This window comes from Hylobates moloch, unplaced genomic scaffold, assembly GCF_009828535.3.
Source record: "Hylobates moloch isolate HMO894 unplaced genomic scaffold, HMol_V3 SCAFFOLD_19, whole genome shotgun sequence".
NCBI classification, from domain to species: domain Eukaryota; kingdom Metazoa; phylum Chordata; class Mammalia; order Primates; family Hylobatidae; genus Hylobates; species Hylobates moloch.
The window spans coordinates 32024905-32046781 of record NW_026652294.1 but is presented as its reverse complement, the minus strand read 5'-3'; the positions used below and the strand labels follow the sequence as shown (position 1 = coordinate 32046781).

At 45.2% G+C, this 21877-nt stretch overlaps 1 protein-coding gene across 1 annotated transcript in view; it reads left to right on the top strand.

Annotated features, from left to right (window-relative positions):
• The window catches only part of LOC116458250 (vacuolar protein sorting-associated protein 53 homolog), a 79395-nt gene that overhangs the window by 49120 nt on the left and 8398 nt on the right, over positions 1 to 21877 (top strand). The window contains exons 7-10 of the mRNA XM_032137798.2: positions 1311 to 1553; positions 3515 to 3662; positions 10703 to 10785; positions 12119 to 12197. Coding sequence (XP_031993689.1) covers positions 1311 to 1553; positions 3515 to 3662; positions 10703 to 10785; positions 12119 to 12197 — 553 coding nt within the window. The remainder of the gene's footprint in view (positions 1 to 1310; positions 1554 to 3514; positions 3663 to 10702; positions 10786 to 12118; positions 12198 to 21877) is intronic.

The window sequence follows — 21877 nt, the reverse complement described above, 5'->3', positions numbered from 1 at the left end:
GGGTTTTGCCATGTTGGCCAGGCTGGTCTCGAACTCCTGGCCTCAAGTGATCCGCCTGCCTTGGCCTCCCACAGTGCTGGGATTACAGGCATGAGCCACCACGCTCTGCCCATACCCTCTCTTTTCCTAAGATTTTTTCATACCTTTGATTCTGGAAGTTCTAAGAAAAAACTACATTGGAGAAGAAACCATTATAATACATTTCACAGTTTCTCTTTGTTTAGGCATCTATCTCTTGGGCACATTTAGGTTCGTGATGTCTAAATATGTGCTGACATCATAACCTTTTTGTTTTTAGGAAGTAGAGTGCTTAAAGGCTTGAAGCTTAGAGCCAGGTTGCTTAGTTTTTAATCCTGGCTCTCCTGTTTTCTAGCTGTATTACTCTGGACAAGGTACTCAGCTTTTCTGTACTTAACTCTTTGAAAATGAGGATAGTAATATTACGTACTATGTAAGTTTATTGTAAAAAGTAAATGAGCTGGGCGCAGTGGCTCACACCTGTAATCCCAGCACTTTGGGAGGCCAAGGTGGGTGGATCACCTGAGGTCAGGAGTTCGAGACCAGCCTGGGCAACATGGTAAAACCCTGTCTCTACTGAAAATAAAAGTTAGCTGGGCATGGTGGCATGCGCCTGTAGTCCCAGTTACATGGGAGGCTGAGGCAGGAGAATTGCTTGAACCCTGAAGGTGGAGGTTGCAGTGGGCCAAGATCGCGCCGCTGCACTCCAGTCTGGGCCAACAGAGCAAGACTCTGTCTCAAAAAAAAAAAAGGAAATGAAGTTCAATGAGATGCATATAAAGCACGGACATAATACCTGGTGCATCATAAGTGTTCAGAAAACGATCATTGTCATTATTTAGGGTTTTCCTTTGTGGAGGGGTAAACGGTACTAATACGATAGAAGGATCAGTTTCTTACTTTAGTATTGGAGTCTAGGCTGAGCTCTGCCACAAACTTTGTGATAAACTTTCTAGGACTTAATTTTCTCATCTTTTAGCGGGACCAATAATACCCTATCTTGCTTACAGGGGTTTGGAGTCCAATATGATAATGAAATGCCTTGAAAAGTATAAAGCACAAATGTCAATCGATTTAGAGATTAGAATCTCATATGTCAGATTTTATTACTGCTGTCGTAGGAGTGGTGGTGGTAGTGAACGGATGATGTTGATTAAAATCGATCCGATTTTAAGTTTTAAACGCAGTAGGAATGATTACTTGTGGCAGTAGTTTATGTACATTGCAAACGAGCACATTTACTTTACTTTTCTTGAAGTAAAATAACATTTTTGTTTTTTTTTTCCTCCTAGGAACCTCGGAGAGCTGATAGATCGGTTTGTGGCTGATTTCAAAGCCCAGGGGCCACCTAAGCCCAACACTGATGAAGGGGGTGCCGTGCTCCCCAGCTGTGCCGACCTCTTTGTCTACTACAAGAAGTGCATGGTGCAATGCTCTCAGCTCAGTACTGGGGAGCCCATGATCGCCCTGACCACCATTTTCCAGAAGTACCTCCGAGAATACGCCTGGAAAATCCTCTCTGGCAACCTGCCCAAGTGAGTCCTGTTCTTCATAGTCTGAGTGGTGGCAAGTAGACCTAAATATGGGAATCATAAGGAAATCCACTCTGAAGTTGTTGACTGAACCACCAGGAGTATCAAGGAAGAAGGCCCGCTTCCTGAGTTCCCAAGGGCCTGAAGCTGTTTCCTCTCTGACATTCCACAGCCGATCACGAGCATCAGAGGAAATGTCCACACTGGCTGCCCACATGGGCACATGTTACCATGGTAGACTCGAGAACCAGTCCCATTGTAGCCCTGTTTAATTTCCATGGATTCACACACAAAGAAAGTGAGGTTGTGGTGGACATAACTGATAAATAGCTTAAGCAGTTTCACCCAAGCCTCTCGGTGAGATGCTGCCCCGGAGTGATGGGTGGGAGGAATGAATCTGCTTTTTCCTCATTCCCAGTAGGTTCCAAGTCCCTCTTGTGGTGCACACTTCCTGCCATGCTGGACAGAGCCTAATGTTTCAGATGCAGTAGGATTGGGGGCAGCCGAGGCAGGAGGATCACTTGAGGTCAGGAGTTTGAGACCAGCCTGGCTAATATGGTGAAACCCCATCTCTACTAAAAATACAAAAATCAGCTGGGTGTGGTGGTGCATGCCTGTAGTCCCAGCTGCTCAGGAGGCTGAGGCAGGAGAATCACTTGAACCTGGGAGGCGGAGGTTGCACTGAGCCGAGGTTGTGCCACTGCCTCCAGCCTGGGTGTTGCAGGGAGACTCTGCCTAAAAAAAAAAAAAAAATTATGTATAATCTCACTACCCAAAGAAAACATAACTTTTTGGTATATATTTTTCCGTTCTTGATAGATACATAATGTGTGTGATCTGCGTGCTTTTGTTTGTTTGTGTCACAGAATTGGGGCTATACTGCTTATAGCTTTATTCCCTGCAGCTACCGTTGAACTTAATCCTGGGAGCATTTTCCCACGTGTATTAGTCAGCGTCTCAACGGGAAAAAAATGGCATACTCAGCTGGGATTATGTCAGTAAAGAGACTGTTCACAGAAGTGGGGGCAAGGCGAAAGGAACCAACAGAGGATTCTGAAGCATCCAGATATGAGTGGGTAGTGGTTACTACCATAGAACTCACTCAGGAGCTGGGGCTGCCCCAAAAACCTGTAGTCACAGGAGGATGTGTGATGGGTTTTGGCCCTTGAGACACTTAGGGCCTTGGGCAGGAAGCATGTCTTTTTTTTTTTTTTTTGAGACAGAGTCTTGCTCTGTTGCCCAGGTTGGAGTGCAGTGGCGCCATCTCGGCTCACTGCAAACTCCGCCTCCCGGGTTCACGCCATTCTCCTGCCTCAGCCTCCCGAGTAGCTGGGACTACAGGTGCCCGCCACCACGCCAGGCTAATTTTTGTTTTTGTATTTTTAGTAGAGACGGGGTTTCACTGTGTTAGCCAGGATGGTCTCGATCTCCTGACCTTGTGATCCGCCTGCCTCGGCCTCCCAAAGTGCTGGGATTACAGGCGTGAGCCACCGCGCCCGGCCTGGAAGCATGTCTTAACATTCGCTTATGTACTCCTCCACAAGCACACATAAGTCCCAGTGCAGACTTTTCTTAACTGAAAGAAACAGGGTAGGTAACCACCTTTCGTGCTCCACGTGGTCCTAAATGAGTTCTGCACATCAGGAGATTCCAAGCTAAAGAGAGGACAGCTCAGCAGCCCTCCCTTTGGATAGTAGACCATCCTAGTTAATGTGACTAATGACTGGCTGATGATTCAGATTAACCAAAATAGGAATCATCTCTTCCTATTTCTGATGGTGAGAGAATCCAAACAGATGATAGTCAAGGTAAGGTCAGTAGGAAAAGGACTCATTGTATGTGGATTGATTTGGGCCATGTCCAGCCTTTACTTCCCCCTTTTCTTTGTCTTAAAATATGTAGTTTCCAGTTCAGGAAGCAAATTAGAAATTCCAGGCTGACTTGTTCCTTTTCCTTTTCCTCAGAACCACAACCAGCAGTGGAGGGCTGACCATCAGCAGCCTCCTCAAGGAAAAGGAGGGCTCAGAAGTAGCCAAGTTCACTCTGGAGGAGCTCTGCCTCATCTGTAGCATCCTGAGCACGGCAGAGTACTGTCTGGCCACCACCCAGCAGGTGAGCCGCCCTGGCTGCTCACTCACCACCTCCTTTTCCCGAACCCTCTGGCTGCGTCGCTCGGCGAGTGAGAATATACATCCTAACATGGCCACAGACGACCTTGGGTGAGACCAGTTGGCCTGCCACAGAGGAAAACTCACTGTCCAGCCATAAGGCTGCTCAGGCAGCTGTCTTACAGGAAGGCCTTGTTAAAAGAAGACTGGGCAAGAAAGTAGGACTGGTCACCTCCCTGGAGTTGTGTAAGCTCCTCAAAGGGCATGACCTGTTAAAAGTAGGTCAGTAGCACTCCAACCCATATGAGAAAAGCAGTAACAAGCTTGTCTGTACTAGGACCCAGCCTTTGGTGATGATGAGTCACAGCCAGTTATTCCATGCTCAGAAGTGTTACTAAGTTAAGCAGAATCCTTTGGGCTTTTATGTGTCTTCTGAAATTTACATGGCATTTTCAATCTGCCTAAACAAATAGCCATTCTTTGGGATGCTGACGTTCAGGAACTGGGGGACAGGAAAGGGTGATGCCTCTGCTGGAGGCCCCCACATGGCCATAGTTCAGCAACTGATGGAGCAGAAGGAAGACCCAGAATAACCTTTGATTCAGCCTTAAACATGGAATTAGAAATCCTTTTCACACTTGGTCTGGGATTCCCCTGAGGCCAAGAGAAAGAAAGTAATTTGGAAAGGTTCTGCTCTTCTACCCACTTTGTATTTATAATTTACAGATGCCTGTAAATTTACAGACCACAAGAAGACAGTCATAAATGATAGTTCAGACAGCACAGCTTGGAGCTCCTGTGTGCCAGGGCAACAATACAGCAGGTCAAATAGGAAGTGTGTCCACAGAGGCCCCTCAGTGTCACGTAAGCCAGCCAGAGGCAGAGGCAGCAGCACACTCTGCCTGGGGACCTGGTCGTGTTGAGTTGCGAAGGTCATGACCTTCCAGGGTTTGGCCTTGGAGCCACAGAGCAGTCCGTTTAGCCCCAGGCCACTCCCCGGGTAAGATGGCACTATCTGTAAGGACCTCCAAGGCAGGGGTTCCAGAGTTCTTTCATGAAGAAACACTGTTTAACTATTTTGGGTGTGCACAGAAAGAAATACATACATGTAAATATGCTATTTTAAAGGTAAAATAACCATAGTATTAAAAAAAAAAAAGATCCCTTTTAATCCCATCATCCTCAAATAATCATATTAGCAATTTGGGGTATTTTTTCAATCGTTATTCATAGACATAGTTTTGTATGTTACAATCTTAATTCACTGTTATATCCCTTTATTGTTAGTGTCATACACAGCATTAGCATTTCTCCTGCCATTATAATGATAGTAATAATCATAACTATCATTACAGGGTCATTATTACTATCATTGTTTATGGCCACATAATATTTCTCTTTAAGGGACTATACCATAAATTATTTATTTATTCATTTATTTTGAGACAGAGTCTTGCTCTGTCTCCCAGGCTGGAGTGCAGTGGCCACGATCTTGGCTCATTGCAGCCTCCGCCTCCTGGGTTCAAGCAATTCTTCTGCCTCAGCCTCCTGAGTAGCTGGGATTATAGATGCCCGCCACCACCCCCGGCTAATTTTTTGTTTGTTTGTTTGTTTGTTTGTTTTTTAGTAGAGATGGGGTTTCACCATCTTGGCCAGGCCGATCTCCAACTCCTGACCTTGTGATCCACCTGCCTCGGCCTCCCAAAGTACTGGGATTACAGGCGTTAGCCACTGCGCCCAGCCTTATACCATAAATTATTTAGCAGTATCCCTGATCATTGTTTATGCTGCTTCAAATTTTGCTTTTTTTTTTGAATCTGAGTCTCTCTCTGTCGCCCAGGCTGGAGTGCAGTGGCACAATCTCGGCTCACTGCAAGCTCCGCCTCGCAGGTTCACGCCATTCTCCTGCCTCAGCCTCCCGAGTAGCTGGGACTACAGGCTCCCATCACCATGCCCGGCTAATTTTTTTTATTTTTAGTAGAGATGGGGTTTTCACTGTGTTAGCCAGGATGGTCTCGATCTCCTGACCTTGTGATCTGCCCGTCTCGGCCAACCAAAGTGCTGGGATTATAGGCGTGAGCCACCGTGAGTAGCTGGGACTACAGGCACCCACTACCACGCCCAGCTAATTTTTTGTATTTTTAGTAGAGACGGGGTTTCACTGTGTTAGCCAGGATGGTCTCCATCTCCTGACCTCATGATCCAGCCGCCTTGGCCTTCCAAAGTGCTGGGATTATAGGTGTGAGCCACCGCGCCCAGCCAAAATTTTGCTTTTATAGATAATCCTGGCAGGGTACAGTGGCTCACACCTGTAATCCTAGCATTTGGGGAGGCCAAGGCGGAAGGATCGCTTGAGGCCAACAGTCCAAGACCAGCCTGGGCGACATAGTGAGATCTGGTCTTTACAAAAAATTTAAAAATTAGTTGAGCGTGGTGGCACACACATGTCTGTGGTCTCAGATACTTGGGAAGCTGAGGTTGGAGGATCACTTGAGCCTGGGAGGTCAAAGCTGCAGTGAGCCGTGATCACACCACTGCACTCCAGCCTGGGTGACAGAGTGAGACCCTGTCTCTAAAAAAAAAAAAAAAGAGAGATAATCCTTACAAAGAATGTCTTTCTGAATATAGCATCTTAAATGTTTTGCATTAGTTTTCTAGAACAGACTCTTAAAAGTTCTAGAAATAAGTTGAAGACCATTTTGATGACTGATGATACAAGTAGCCAATTATTTTTTATTTAGTGAAAATTGTTTTTATTGATTATAAAAGTAATACATTCTTAGCACCTTTATTGTGGTCTCTAAATACAATTTTCCACTAAAATAAACCAGAGATTCCTGGAGAAATGACTAATTCCAGGTCAAGGGCAGGAAATGTACAGGATGAACCAGAACATCATGTTATACAAAAAGCAAGAAAAATATCAAAGACTATTAGTGTCATCTCAAGAGGACCCAGGGAGATATAGTGGGTTGAAGTGTCCCCCCAACCCCAAAATATGTCCCAGTCCTAGGCCTTGGGACCTGTAAATGTGACCTTATCTTGGTAAATGTAATTAAGTATCTCAAGATGAGATGGTCCTGGATTTAGGGTTGGGGGGGGGGCCGTTTTCTAATGACTGTTGTCTGTAGAGAGGAGAGAGAGATTGAACACACAGAAATACAGGGAAGAAGGCCGTGGGAAGGAGGCAGAGGCTGGAGTCAGACTTCTATGAACCAAGGAACATCAAGGATTGCCAGCAAACACCTGAAGCTAGAAGAGAGGTGTGAATAGTTTCTTCCTCAGAACCTCCAGAAGAGTGGGGGCGTGGTGGCTTATGCCTATAATCCCAACACTTTGGGAGGCTGAGGAGGGTGGATCACTTGAGGTCAGGAGTTTAAGACCAGCCTCATCAACATGGCAAAACCCCGTCTCTACTAGAAGAATACAAAAATTAGCCGGGTGTGGTGGCTTCTCACTTGGCAGTCTCATTCCCCAAGCCTCAGGACCCCGCTTCAGTATTGCCTCCTCAGAGAGCCCCTCCTTGACCACCCTCCTTCAGCAGAGAGGCCCTCCTGGCCACCCCCCTTCAGTAGGAGCTCCCTTATTCCACTACTGCCAAATGTCTTTCCTAACACCACAAAACCGAAGTTACATCTCGGCTGGCTTACTTCCTTATTATCTGGCTCCCCCATTAGTTTTAAGTTATGCCAGAAAGAGTCTACTCTGTTCACCTCTGTTCATTAGCACCAAATACGATGCCTGGTACATAATAAGTGCTTAATAAAGATCTCTTGAAGGAATAAAAGAACCCACTCCTGAGATAATGGCATTAATCCATGATGAGGCCAGAGCCCTCATGACCTAATACCTCTCAACACTGTGGCATCAGGGATTAAGTTTATAACACGTAGACTTTGGAGAACACAATCAAACCATAGAACGATGTTATGAATTGCTATTGTAAATAGTTTTTTTTTTAAACTAAACTACACTTTTAAGGATACTTCTAGATTTATAGAAAAATTGCAAAGATCGTTTGCATGGTTCCCACATACCACTTACCCAGTTTCCCATATTATTAACATTAATATGAAATATTTGTTACAATTAATGAACCAATAATGATGTATCATTGGTGTTGCTTTTAAATTTTATTTTCCAATTCCTTGTTGCTCAGATTCTTTTTGTTTAATATGGGGTCTCAATCTGTTGCCCAGGCTGGAGTACGGTGGTATGATCACAGCTCACTGCAACCTGGGATGGAAGCGATCCTACCCTCAGCCTCCCAAGTGGCTGGGACTACACTGGGACTTCAGGCACCTGCAACCATGCCTGGCCAGTATTGTTTTATTTTTTGTAGAGATGGGGTCTCTATGTTGCTATGTTAGGTTGCTGTGCTCAGATGGGGTCTCACTATGTTGCTCAGACTGGTCTTGAACTCCTGGGCTCAAGTGATCCTCTTGCCTGAGCCCCCAAAGTGTTGGGATTACCGGGTGAGCCACTGGGCCCGGCCTGCTCAGATTCTTAAGTCTCTGGTTTCTTCTTCCATTTCTCTTTGCCGCCTCTGCAATCTTTTCTTAAAGAAACTGGGTTGTTTGCCCTGTAGATTTTCCCAAGTTTTGGATTTTGCTGATTGCACCCAGGAGTATTAATGGACATTTTACTTTGTCTCTTGTATTTCCCATAAATTGGTAGTTAGATAGAAGCCTGAGCTGATTCAGATTCTTTTTTACAGAAAACTACATCATAATGATGTTTTGTATGTCTACCATCAAGATACATAATGTTTGGTTGCTCTTTGTGTGATGTCAGCAGCCTCTGATGCTCAAAGCCCAGATCCATTATTCCATTAGGAGGTATAAAGAATGATACTCTGGCTGAGTGCGGGGGCTCACGCCTGTAATCCCAGCCCTTTGGGAGGCCGAGGTGGGTGGATCACCCATCTGAGGTCAGGAGTTCGAGACCAGCCTGGCCAACATAGTGAAACCCCTGTCTCTACTAAAAATACAAAAATTAGGGCCGGGCGTGGTGGCTCACGTCTGTAATCCCAGCACTTTGGGAGGCTGAGGTGGGTAGATCACGAGGTCAGGATTTGAGACCAGCATGGCCAACATGTGGCCAAAAAGTGAGGAGCCTGGAGGGCTTAGAAAGTGGGGGTGCGGCAAAGCAAGGGAGTGGGTCAGCAGGGCTGAGCGGGCCGTGTTTCAGGGAGAGGAAGGAGGAAGTGTGAAGTATGAAGGTCCTGAGGGCGAAGGACCCTGGTGTCTCCCAGAAATTTAAAAGGCCAGTGTAACTGAAGCCTAGCGGGCAAGGTGGAAAGTGACAAGACGAGGCCAGAAAGCTGGGCAGGACCCAATTCATGGTCAGGAATTTGGATTTTATTTTCAGTGTCATAGGAAGAGGCTGCTGAAGAGTTTAAGCATGATAAGCCTGTGCCGTAATTTGTTTTATCCTTTGTAAATACACATGTGGATTGTTTCCAGCTTTATGAGAACAGCATTGATCTGTTTTGTTCACTGAATAACTCTCTTATTCTGTTACATAGCCTGAACAAAGCGGGCTTTCAGTAAATATTGGTTGAATTAATGAATGCTGCAAAAAATACTTGCGTATCTTTGTATGTTATTCTCCTTATTTCACTGAAATGCATTTCTAGTTGTGAAATTGCTGGTTTAGGCAATATGTGTATTTAAAGTTTTGCTTTTTGAATAAATTGCCTTCCAAAAAGGTTACACTAATTTATGCACCCCAACAGCATTTTCAAATTTAAGACAAAACATTGGTTATTCTGGCCTGGCGCGGTGGCTCACACCTGTAATCTCAGCTGTAGTCCCAGCTGCTCAGTACTTTGGGACACGGAGGTGGGCGGATCACCTGATGTCAGGAGCTCAAGACCATCCTGGCTGATATGGTGAAACCCTGTCTCTACTAAAAATATGAAATTAGCCTGGCATGGTGACACACGCCTGTAGTCCCAGCTACTCGGGAGGATGAGGCAGGAGAATCACTTAAACCCTGGAGGCAGAGGTTGCAGTGAGCCAAGATCGTACCATTGCACTCCAGCCTGGGCAACAAGAGTGAAACTCCATATCAAAAAAAAAAAAAAAAAGGCCAAAACATTAGCTATTCTTAGAGTTTGTGTAATAGGTTTACCGTGCTAGATTAATCAACTCCCAGGGATATCTCCAAGTATTTACACGTCCTGGTCCCGTTATTTTTCTTTGAGCTCCAGGAGCATGTTGAGTGTTTCTGTCCCCGGCTGTCGGCTGATGACGGCAGGGACCACATTTCTTTTGTTTACCACTGTATCCCCAATGCCTTAATGAGGTGCTTGGCCCGTAGTAGCATTCACTGACAATTTTAGCTGGTTTTACTGCTACTTACCACCAAAGGTTTCCAATCTGGGTGGGCAAGTCTGTAGTTCGTGGGGCAGGGAGTATCTTAAAATCAGGGTCTTTTCAGAATGAGTTGATATGAATTATTGATGAGTCATAAGAAACAAGTACTGCACAGTGCTAAAGGGCACAGGCTCTGGAGGAAGTTTGACTCCTGGCCCTACCACTTCTATCTTGGGTAGGCACCCCCCCTCTATTTTTCTGATCTGTAAAAGGAGGATGATAATAATAGAATCTTCCTCATAAGGTTGTAAGATTGGCCAGGCATGGTGGCTCACGCCTGTAATCTCAGCACTTTGGGAGGCCAAGGCAGGCAGATCACCTGAGGTTGGGAGTTTGAGACTAGCCTGACCAACATGGTGAAACCCCATCTCTACTAAAAATATAAAATCTAGCCAGGCATGGTGGCGCATGCCTGTAATCCCAGCTACTCGGGAGGCTGAGGCAGGAGAATTGCTTGAACCCAGGAGGCAGAGGTTGCAGTGAGCCGAGGTTGCACCACTGCACTCCAGCCTGGGCAACAAGAGCGAGACTCCCGTCTCAAAAAAAAAAGAAGTGTATGGAATTATGTCTGAATCATCAAACTCAGTAAATGTTAACTATTATTGTGATGGTACTTCTTTGGATAATCATTAACCATGCATCCGTTTCTCCTGTTTTTCAACAGCTAGAAGAAAAACTCAAAGAAAAAGTGGATGTAAGTCTGATTGAACGAATCAATCTGACTGGAGAGATGGACACGTTCAGCACGTATGTACCCTGCACACACATGCTCGCTGCCTGCCCTTTCTCCACTACACAGCAGCGTGCAACACGTATATACCTTGTACACACTTGCCCGCTGCCTGCCCTCTCTCCACTACACAGCAGCGTGCAGCATGTATATACCTTGTACACATTTGCTCACTGCCTGCCCTTTCTCTGCTACACAGCAGCATGCCTCAGGCTGTTGGCTATAGTCACTGCAGAACCTAAGAGGTTTCTGTTGGGTCAGAATGAGTCCCTACTAGCCACTAAGAAGAAGCTTCAGGACTGGGCTGCCATTGTACCTCCTCAAATGCAGTTGCTCTTTTAGCTTATGGGGTTATTGTCTCACTGTGAAGAATAACCACAGAGAAGACATTCTCCCTTGGCCGTCGTTGATCTGCCCCCATCTAAACCCACAGAAGGCCAGGCCTACCTTCAGTGTTTTATTTATTTTATTTTATTTTATTTATTTATTTTTTTTTTGAGACAGAGTCTCGCTCTGTCGCCCAGGCTGGAGTGCAGTGGCACAATCTTGGCTCACTGCAAGCTCCGCCTCCCGGCTTCACGCCATTCTCCTGCCTCAGCCTCTCCGAGTAGCTGGGACTACAGGCGCCCGCCACCACGCCCAGCTAATTTTTTTTTTTTTGTATTTTTAGTAGAGATGGGGTTTCACCGTGGTCTCGATCTCCTGACCTCGTGATCCGCCCGCCTCGGCCTCCCAAAGTGCTGGGATTACAAGCGTGAGCCACCGCGCCCGGCCAGTGTTTTAAAGTATAAAGTATAAATGGCTTGAATTTAGCCACTGAGGGAATAAGAGTGTGGGAGTGGCAGGGGAGGTCCGTCCAGGAAGTTCTAACAGTAAAGCCTTCTTTCCCTGTTAGGACCTTGTGGTATTTTTGTTGTGGTCAGTTTCTATTCCACTGCCATTAAATGAGACAGGCATGGGCCAGGCCTCGGCTTTCACGTCAACCACTTATTGAGGAAGAATCAAAATTCTCTTAGTTTATTTCCTCTACTTTTCTTAACTTTTTATGTTCTTCAGTTCTGACTTAAACATTTTTGGGAAGCAGGTTCTTTTGGAGGAAGATGTGAACAGGGATACTGGGGTGGTGATTAGGGAAACTGACCGTGGGATTCCGTATCCCGACTGGGTGAGGACACACCCAGATAAAACCAGGACGTGAAGAAAGAGCCAAGCTGCACCTCCGCTGTCACTAATTAAAGCTCAAACTTTGCCGATGAAATGATGAATCTGAATTTTACACAGGGGCCTGAGTGTCAGTCATTCAGACGGCCGTTGTCTGAGGGGTGACACAGTGATTTGTTTGATCTGCAGCGTCATCTCCAGCAGTATTCAGCTGCTGGTTCAGGATCTGGATGCTGCCTGTGATCCTGCCCTGACTGCCATGAGCAAGGTAAGGTCTTAGGAAACGGCATCCTACAAACTAAGGAGAGCAGCCCGAGGTGGCCTCTGTTGGCCCTTGTCTGTAGCTTCTCCAGGCGCGTCGGAGCGTAAAGGATCAGCTGAGAGGAGAATGGAAAGGCCCCGGAGTTCCTGAAAGCACTCAGTTTGTGTCGCACCCAAGTCAGTTCAGTTGCTTGTCCTTTTAGAATGAGACAGAGCATCACAGTATTGGAAGATGGCAAGAAAAAAAGAGACGAAGTAAATGTGTTCGACGAGTCTAAAGGAGATGTTGCCTGTGGTTTATTTATATTTTTTTAGAGACAGGGTCTCTCTCTGTCACTCAGGTGCAGTGGTGCCACCATGACTCCCTGCAGCCTTGACCCTCTGGGCTCGTCAGTCCTCCTGCCTCAGCTTCCCAAGTAGCTGAGACCACAGGTGCATGCCACCGTGTCCAACTACTTTTTAAATTTTTTGTAGGGCTAAGAGTCTTGCTATGTTGCCCAGGCTGGTCTTGAACTCCTGGCGTCAAGCAGTCTTCCCAGCGAGGCCTCCCAAAGTGCTGGGATTACAGGCATGAGCCACAGTGCCCAGCTGAGATGGATCATTTTTAATTACTGAGCGCTACCTCATGTTCCTCTCGTGTTCATATTTTTGGCTTTTATGTGCCTATGCCTTTTTTTCCCAAATGAATGTTAATTCCGTAAGTGCACAGACCATGTCTTTCACCCCTCTTTTATCTCTGAGCTCTGGTGCCAATGCAAGAGTATTTGATCAGGTTGTGAACTCTGGTTTTCTAATATTGTGGTGGCCCATCAGTCAGCCCTTGGCCCTCAAATCCCCTCCTTTGGCACTTACCGAGCGCTACCTCATCTTCCTATTTTTGACTTTTATGTGCCTATGCCTTTTTCTCCCAAATGAATGTCAATTCCGTAAGTGCACAGACCATGTCTTTCACCCCTCTTTTATCTCTCATGTAGTCTTGAATATGGGAGATTCATTTTTGTTAATTAAGTTGGAAATGGGTCTTTGTTATGCTAAACCCAAGTAACATGCAGCTGCAACTCTAAAACTTTGTAGAGCAGGGGTTGGCAAACTAGAGCCTGGGAACCAAATCTGGCCCACTGCTTGTATTTGAAAATAAAGTTTTATTGGAATACAGCCATGTTCCTTTATTTATGTATTATCTATGGCTGCCTTTTTGCAATATAGTGGTAGAATTGAGCCATTGCAACAGAGACTAGCCCATAAAGCTAAAAAAATTAAATATTTACTCTCTGGCCCTTTACAGAAAAGGTTTGCCAATGTCTGCTCTAGAGTCATAGGCTCTTGTAGCAAATTCTGGAGAAACAATTCATCTGGGTTCTACTGGCCAGTAGCAGAGGGCAGTGGGAGGAGCACTAACTTTAGAGTCAGACAGACCTAACTCCTCCAGGGTTTCCTTTGGGGTGTTGAGCAAATGATTCACCTGTCTGGGCCAACGTGACATCATCTGGGCCCACATACCCCAAGTGAACTGTGGATCTCTGCATCCCAGCATTGCTGTGAGGATGAAACATGGAACGGACGGGTCTAGTGCCAGGCACATAGTAAATGCTCATTAAATGTTAGTTCCCTCTCCCTCTTGTCAGGAGGAGTCCATGTCACAAGGTTGTGTAAGCAGACATTTGGTCTGAATTTGGTTTTGCAGTAGATTGTAAATATTTAACAAAAATAAGATTAAAACCAAAGTGTAGGCTTTAGGGTTTTATGAACTGAAGTGGCAAGTCCTAAAATAGCTGATGTCACAGTTTTATTCAAAAAGCTGATCTTTTCAGCAGTCCGGTGCTGATGGGTCCTTCCAGTATTCTCAGCATTCACAGGAGAACACTCTGAGCAGGCAAACTGAGGCCAGTCCATCTGCTTAGAGGATTTGTTTTGCAGGCTCTCATTATCCCCTCGCTGCTGGTAAGCATGCTCTACATCCTGAGTGTGATCTGTTCCAGCTGCCATCTCTCCTGAACTGCCACACACTTTAGGTCAGAATGCAGCTGGTGAAAGAATTTTTACATTTACTAAAGGAAGAGTGGAATTTTTTTTTTCAATAAAATCACAGTTGAAAGGGGTTTAACACTGCAGGTGTTGCTTATACAAACTGTCGGTTCGTTCGGTGGATTTCCCTCAAACCCTGCCCCGTCCCACCCTCCACTTCTCCCCCATGCCCACACCAGCAAATATTAACAGAGACCGTGCCTCCAGAGTCCTTTGTTTATATCATAGGAAAACCACAGACTTGGGAATGCAGCGGCTGGGAGGCCATTACTTTCTGCCTGAGTCTTCTGGAGTTCTAGCAGAATAAAACGCACGTGATGGAAATAAACAAGCCAAGTGGTTACAGATTGATCCAACACATTCTGTGTTCTTTATGCTGCATCCTGTTTTGTGTAGTTTCTTCTAGGATTTAAAAAAACTTTTGTGATAATGGTTATTTCTGTCTCTGATTCTATCATTTTTGCTGCTGGTTGAACAGTTCCGTTCAGACCCTGCCCAGCACAGTGCTGGGAGCTGCGAGGCTCAGAAAGGCATAAACCCTTGGCTAAGGTGTTTAGATTCCAGTAGGTGAGGGCAAGAGATGTGTAAGATGACAGCAACACCCAGTAACTTTAATATAAGAGATGAGGAAATCAGTGCCGTAAGAAAAGTACAAAATACACCCTCTTTAAAGAGGGAGGAGTTCATATCCAGGTGGGGAGGCAAAGAAGGCCCTCGTGAGGAAGTGGTGTTTGAAACAGATGAGGGCGAAGTTCTGAATGAATTTGTGATTAGGAGGGCAGTTCAAACGGGGTGAAAACATGAGTAAAGAGAGGTTAGGAAAGCTAAAGAGCTTGGTTCCAACTGCCAATTCTCATTCAACATCCCAGGGGCTCCTCAGGCTACTCCTGTACTTGGACTGACAGAGTTAAGGCTGGAAACGAGACTGCCCTTAAGGAGTCTATACCCTGCTGGGAAGAAAACTGAGAACAACCAATACTGTAAATAAGTGTGTCTTATAAATGTCAGGACTGGCCGGGCGCGGTGGCTCACGCCTGCAATCCCAGCACTTTGGGAGGCCGAGGTGGGCGGATCACGAGGTCAGGAGATCAAGACCATCCTGGCTAACACGGTGAAACCCTGTCTCTACTAAAAACACAAAAAATTAGCCGGGCATGTTGGCGGGCACCTGTAGTCCCAGCTACTCGGGAGGCTGAGGCAGGAGAATGGCGTGAACCCGGGAGGCGGAGCTGGCAGTGAGCCGAGATTTCGCCACTGCACTCCAGCCTGGGGGACAGAGCAAGACTCCGTCTCAAAAAAAAAAAAAAAAATGTCAGGACTGTTGACTGGCCAAAGTGGAGTGTAGTCATTGGATGATTCCGAGTTGACGGAACTTGGTTAAGTCATTTTCCTGGGAGACCTCATTCTCATGGAAGGCATCCCATGGCCTCTTCCTTGGTTGGCATATAGAGCTTTCATTATCTATCTGTTTACTCCACTGCTAGGTCAGTTTCTGCTGCTCACTCCAGAGTATGTGCCCTGTTCTCCAGTCGCAGCCATGTTTACTTCCCTGAATGCACATTGCTCTTTTGTGGCTTCCATGCCTTTTCTCATTTTATTCTTTCTGCCCAGAATTTTCTTCCTGCTATCATCTGCCCAAGGAGCACATCCTTTAAGATCGAGTTCAAATGTCTGTCCCCATTTAAAAACCTGAGGTATAATTCAGATACCACAGAATTCACCCTTTTAAAGTATACAGTTGGCCAGGAGCAGTGGCTCACGCCGGTAATCCTAGCACTTTGGGAGGCTGAGGAGGGCAAATCATTTGAGGTCAGGAGTTCGAGGCCAGCATGGTGAGACCCTGTCTCTACTAAAAACACAAAAAATTTGCTGGACATGATGGCAGACACCTATAGTCCCAGCTACTCAGGAGGCTGAGGTAGGAGAATCTCTTGAACCTGGGAGGCCGAGGTTGTAGTGAGCCAAGATTGCAGCACTGCACTCCAGCCTGGGTGACAGAGTGAGACTCTATTTTATAAATAAATAAATAAAGTGTACAATTTAGTTGTTTTTAGTATATTCACAATGTCCTGAAACCACCACCACCATCTAATTCCAGAACATCTTCATCACCCCAAAAAGAAACCCTGTACCTCTCAGCAGTCATTCTCCATTCCCCTGACAACCATTAGCCTACTTTCTGTCTCTATAGATTTGCCCCTCCTGACATTTCGCACACATAGAATCATATGGCATGTGGCACGCCTTGTTCCTGGCTCTCTTCACTTAACGTAGTGTTTTCAGGGCATGTTCATGGTGGGGCATGTGTCAGCACTCCATTCCTTTTTGTGGCTGAGTAACATTCCATTGTATGGATAGACCACATTTTGTTTATTCATTCATCTATTGGACGTTTGAGTTATTTCTGCTTTCTAATTTTGAATAATGCTGTGAACATTCATGTACAATTTTTCGTGTGAACATGTTTTCAGTTCTCTTCCATATGTACCTAAAGGCCGGGCGTGGTGACTCACGCCTATAATCCCAGCACGTTGGGAGGCCGAGGTGGGCAGATCACCTGAGGTCAGGAGTTCAAGACCAGCCTGGCCAACATGGCAAACCCTGTCTCTAATAAAAATACAAAAATTAGCTGGGTGTGGTAGCATGCACACCTGTAATCCCAGCTACTTGGGAGGCTGAGACAGGAGAATGGCTTGAACCTGGGAGGTGGAGGTTGCAGTGAGCCAAGATTGCACCACTGCGCTCCAGCCTGGGTGACAGAGGGAGACTCTGTCTCAAAAAAAGAAAAAAAAAAAAAAAAAGGACCTAAGGGACCTAAGGAATGGAACTGAAAGAGCCGTATGGTCAGTTTATGTTTAACATTTTGAGAAGCTGCCAAACTGTTTTCTGAGGTGACTGTGCCGTTGTACCTTTCCACCAGCAAAGTGTAAGGAATCCAGTTTCTCCACATCTTCTCCCACACTTGTTTTCCTTTTTTAATTATAGCCATTTTCATGGGCGTGAAGTGGTATCTCACTGTGGTTTCAGTTTGCATTTCTCCCATGACTAATATGTTGATCACCTTCTCAGGTGCTACTGGTGATTTGTATATTCTCTTTGAAGAAATGAGAATTAAATGTTTTGCCCATTTTAAAATTGGGTTGTCTTTCTGTTGTTGAATTGTAAAAGTTCTTTTTATATCTGGATACTAGACCCCTTATCAGATACGAAATTTGTAAATATTCTCTCCCATTCTGTGGGTGGATTGCCTTTTGACTTTCTTGATAATGTCCTTGATTTTCTGAAGCTGGTATATCGTGTGTGTGTGTGTGTGTGTGTGTGTGTGTGTGTGTGTGTGTGTGTGTTATCTAAGATACCATTGCCTGATCCAGAATCATAAAGATTTATTCTGTGGTTTCTTCTAAGAATTTTAGTTTTAGTTCTTAAATTTAGGTCTTCACAAAAAAGAAAAAAAAGGAAAAAAATGTAGGTCTTCAATCCATTTTGAGTTAATTTTTGTATATGGTGTGAGGCAAAGATTCAGCAGCATTCTTTTGCTGAAAGGATACTCAGCTTTCCCAGCACCATTTGTTGAAACGACTGTTCTTTTCACATTGGATGGTCTTGATACCCTCGTAAAAAATCAGTTAACCATAGATGTGTGGGATTATTTCTGGACTCTCAGTTCTATTCCATCTATCTGTATGTCTGTCCTCAGCATCTTTATGTCCATCCTCAGGCCAGTACCACACTGTTTGGCTATAATAGCTTTGTAGTAATCTTTGAAATCAAGAAGTATGAGTCTTCCAACTTTGTTTTTTCAACACTGTTTTGGCTCTTCTGGGTCCCTTACAATGTCAGCATTTCTTGCGTCAACCAGAGCATTCCTCTTTCTCTTTCAAGACACCACAGTACCTAGGCTACCTTTCTGCTTTGTTATGTAATCATTTTTATGTCTTTGTCTTCCCTATTAAACTTTGAGCAACTTGAGGGCTGTGTCTTACTCGTTTTGGAAACCCGTGGCATAGCACAGTACTTGCTTAACTGTAGTATTCCCTGAATGACTTTGAAGGTAAAGAGGGAGGCGGGCAGCGGGAGAGGAAGAACCGAAGGACCACAAACACCCTTTTGACCAAAGATTGGTAAACAAGTGAGACATAGATAACTACTGAGCAGATGTAGCCGGGTGGAGCTGGTAGATATAGAGTAGGAAACTTGGACAACTTTGTGGGAGACGGGGGCGGTCACAGAATTCCTGAAACCTTTAGGTTCATAGCTGGTGCTGTTGAGGATGGAGTGATGCTCCTCGATGGCACCTGATAGCAGAAGGGCTTCTGACTTCAGCAGGTGGCATCTTGGAGCTGATTGAAGAGATGTCGGAATGAAGGAATATGAGCCCCCGGGGGTGTGGCCCGGAGTCCTGCTGCTAGACAAGGAGAGGGTATTGCAGAGCGGCAGAGTTTGCTAGAGTCACATGCAGGTGCAGCCTTCTGCAGGCCAGGCCGAAGAAGGGGGAGGAAAATGTGATGAAAGTCGGGTGGTCCCTCCGAAACTCTGACTTTGAGATTCTAGTAGTGTTGCTGATGAGTTGCAGCAAATTAACTTTTAGACCACGTTTCCTTCCCATAGTGTTATTTTCTTTCTTTCATTAAAAAATTTCCTCACTCTGTTGCCCAGGCTCGGGTGCGGTGGCACAATCATAGCTCACTGCAGCCTTGACCTCCTGGGCTCAAGTGACCCTCCCACCCCAGCCTCCCAAATAGCTGGTACTACTGGCGCACACCTCCACACCTGGCTAATTTTCTTGATTTTTAGTAGAGATGAGGTCTTGCTATGTTGCCCAGGCCGGTCTCAAACTCCTGAGCTCTAGTGATCCTCCCACCTCGGCCTCCCAAAATGCTGGAATTACAGTGTGAGCCACTGTGCCCGGCCTCCATATTGCTTATTTTCTTAGATAACCTCTGAGTTGATAAGTTACTATTTACTGAGCACTTACCAGGAATTGGAACCCAATTAATTTCATTCTAACAATAAATTCATAAGATGGCTATGCTATTTCCCCTTTTCACAGATAAAGAAGCTGAAACAGAGACATTAAATCACCTGCTCCAGATCTTTTAGCTACTCGGGAGGCTAAGGTGGGAAGATCACTTGAGCCTGAGAGGCAGAGGTTGCAGTAAGCTGTGATCATGCCACCACTGTCTCTTTATGCAGGATTGTGCCACGCCATACAGAGAGAGCGAGTAAGTCTTTTTGGCAAATGTGGCAACTGAGGCAAAATCAGCTTAAGTAACCTGCCTAAAAGTGGAAGAGCCTCAGCCTCCTAAACTGCTGGGATTACAAGCATGTTGCCATCGCGCCTGGCCAGATTTTTTTGAAAAAAAGAATAAAATGTAAATCACCATAATTTCAATTAATTGATACATTTCTGTCAGCATGTGCCCAGTCCTGGTGGGTCCACATGAGTGTTCATGCTGATATGATTATGAGTTCTTCAAGCATTCACCATCATCATGGTGTATATTCATCTCCAGCTTTTCTTGATCTGACACCAGGACTTTTCTACAGTGGAGAAAATGTGTTGAGCAGCCAACCCACATATTCCAATCTGCGTTGAATATTTTTCACTGAAAACTAATGAACTTTTCCTTCTGGTATCTTCTTTCCTTCCTTCCTCCCTTCCTCCCTCCCTCTCTTCCTTCTTCTCTCCCTTCCTCCCTCCCTCCCTGCCTTCCTCACTCCCTCCCTCCCTTCCTCCCTTCCTCCCACTCTCCCTTCCTTCTTTCCTCCCTCCCTCCCTCCCTTCCTTCTTTCTTCCCTCCCTCCCTTCCCCTCTCCCCTCCCCTCCCCTCCCCCTCCCTCCAAACTCCCTTCCCTCCCTCCCTCCATCTCTCCCTTCCTTCCTTCCTTCCTTCCTCCCTCCCTCCCTTCCTTCCTTCCTTCCTTCCCTCCTTCCTTCCTTCCTTCCCATCTTCATATTATGCCCAAAGCCATATAACTTACAATAGTGAAGCTAGAAGTAAAACTAGTTCTCCTGATTCTGGAAAAAGTAGTTATTTGGAGTGTTTTGGTGGAAATACAAAGGATTCTATCTTTTAGATTTAAATCCTACAAATCCTTAGAAATGAGTATGTCTGGTTATGCCCCTGTAAGTAGGATAGAGAGCTGTGGGCTCCCGAACAGGGGCTGTTGCTCTCATGGTCCCCTCCTCTCTCCGTGCCTTTTCCTAGGGCTGCTCACATCACTCAGTTAAATAATCCAAGTCTCTCTTCAGAAGCAAACACACCTAATGTTTTGCCCATTAATGGTAGTTTTAGGAAAAAACAGAAACTGAATAAATTAAATTTTCTTACAGTCTGGCACGTAATTTATATTAGGTTTCAGGATTGTGAACATGTATCCATTTAGGAGGCTGTGTTACGATCCCCCAAAGACATTTTGAAACAGAAGAGTTCTCAAGTCTGTTCTCATTTTCCTCAGTCATTAAAATGCAGATCTGTTTCGGAAGACCCATGGAAAGCCACGGCTAAGAAATCCTCAAGTTCACTTCCACGTTGAATCAAGACAAGTCTGTTCTCATTTTCATTTTCCTCAGTCATTAAAATGCACATCTGTTTCAGAAGACCCACAGAAAGCCACAACTAAGAAACCGTCAAGTTCTACCTAGAATCAAGACACAGCTTTCTTTTTCATAAAAAAGATTTTACCCATTATGACAAAACTAAATCACTTCCATTTTAGAAAAATGCAGATTTTTTTTTTTTTTTTAACAGAGTCTCGCTCTGTCCCCCAGGCTGGAGTGCAGTGGTGTGATTTGTGCTCATGGCAACCTCCGCCTCCCAGGTTCAAGTGATTCTCCTGCTTCAGCCTCCCGAGTAGCTGGGATTACAGGTGCCCGCCACCACACTCGGCTAATTTTGTATTTTTGGTAGAGACGGGGTTTCACAGTGTTGGCCAGGCTGGTCTTGAATTCCTGGCCTCAAGTGATCCACCCGCCTTGGCCTCCCAAGCTGCTGGGATTACAGGCATGTTGCCATTGTGCCCGGTCAGATTTTTTTGAAAAAAAGAATAAAATTTAAATCACCATAATTTCAATTAATCGATACATTTCTGAATTAATTGATAATTATCAGTTATCTAAATTTAGTGATTTTTAGTGATAGTGCAAGTATTCTTAAAATTATAACAGTAGCTAAAATCTACTGTGGAATTTATACGTGCTGCGAGACATTGTGTTAACAGCATCCATGCATTATCTTTCAATAATAGATTATAGATGTTACTATCATCCCACTTTTATAGATGAGAATACTGAGGCTCAGAGAAATTAGATGACTTGTCCAGGTCACCCCTTTAGAAGGTTGCACAGTGTCAGAACTCAGACTGGCTGACTCAATTTCAGCATCTTAAGTACCATCTTAATGACCTTTCCTGCTAACTTAGCAGTTATGCTTCCTTAGGCAGGTCACTCGCTGTCCTCAAGCCTGTCTCATCCTCATTTATTATTACTCACAAAGAGGAGTAATAATACCTCTTTCGCTACATCATTCATTCATCAGGCAGCAAGTTCATGTGAAAATGTCAGGCACAGCACCTGGTACATGGTAGGTGCTTGATAAACATTCCTTCAGCGCCCGGTACGTGGTAGGTGCTTGATAAACGTTCCTTCAGCGCCCGGTGCGT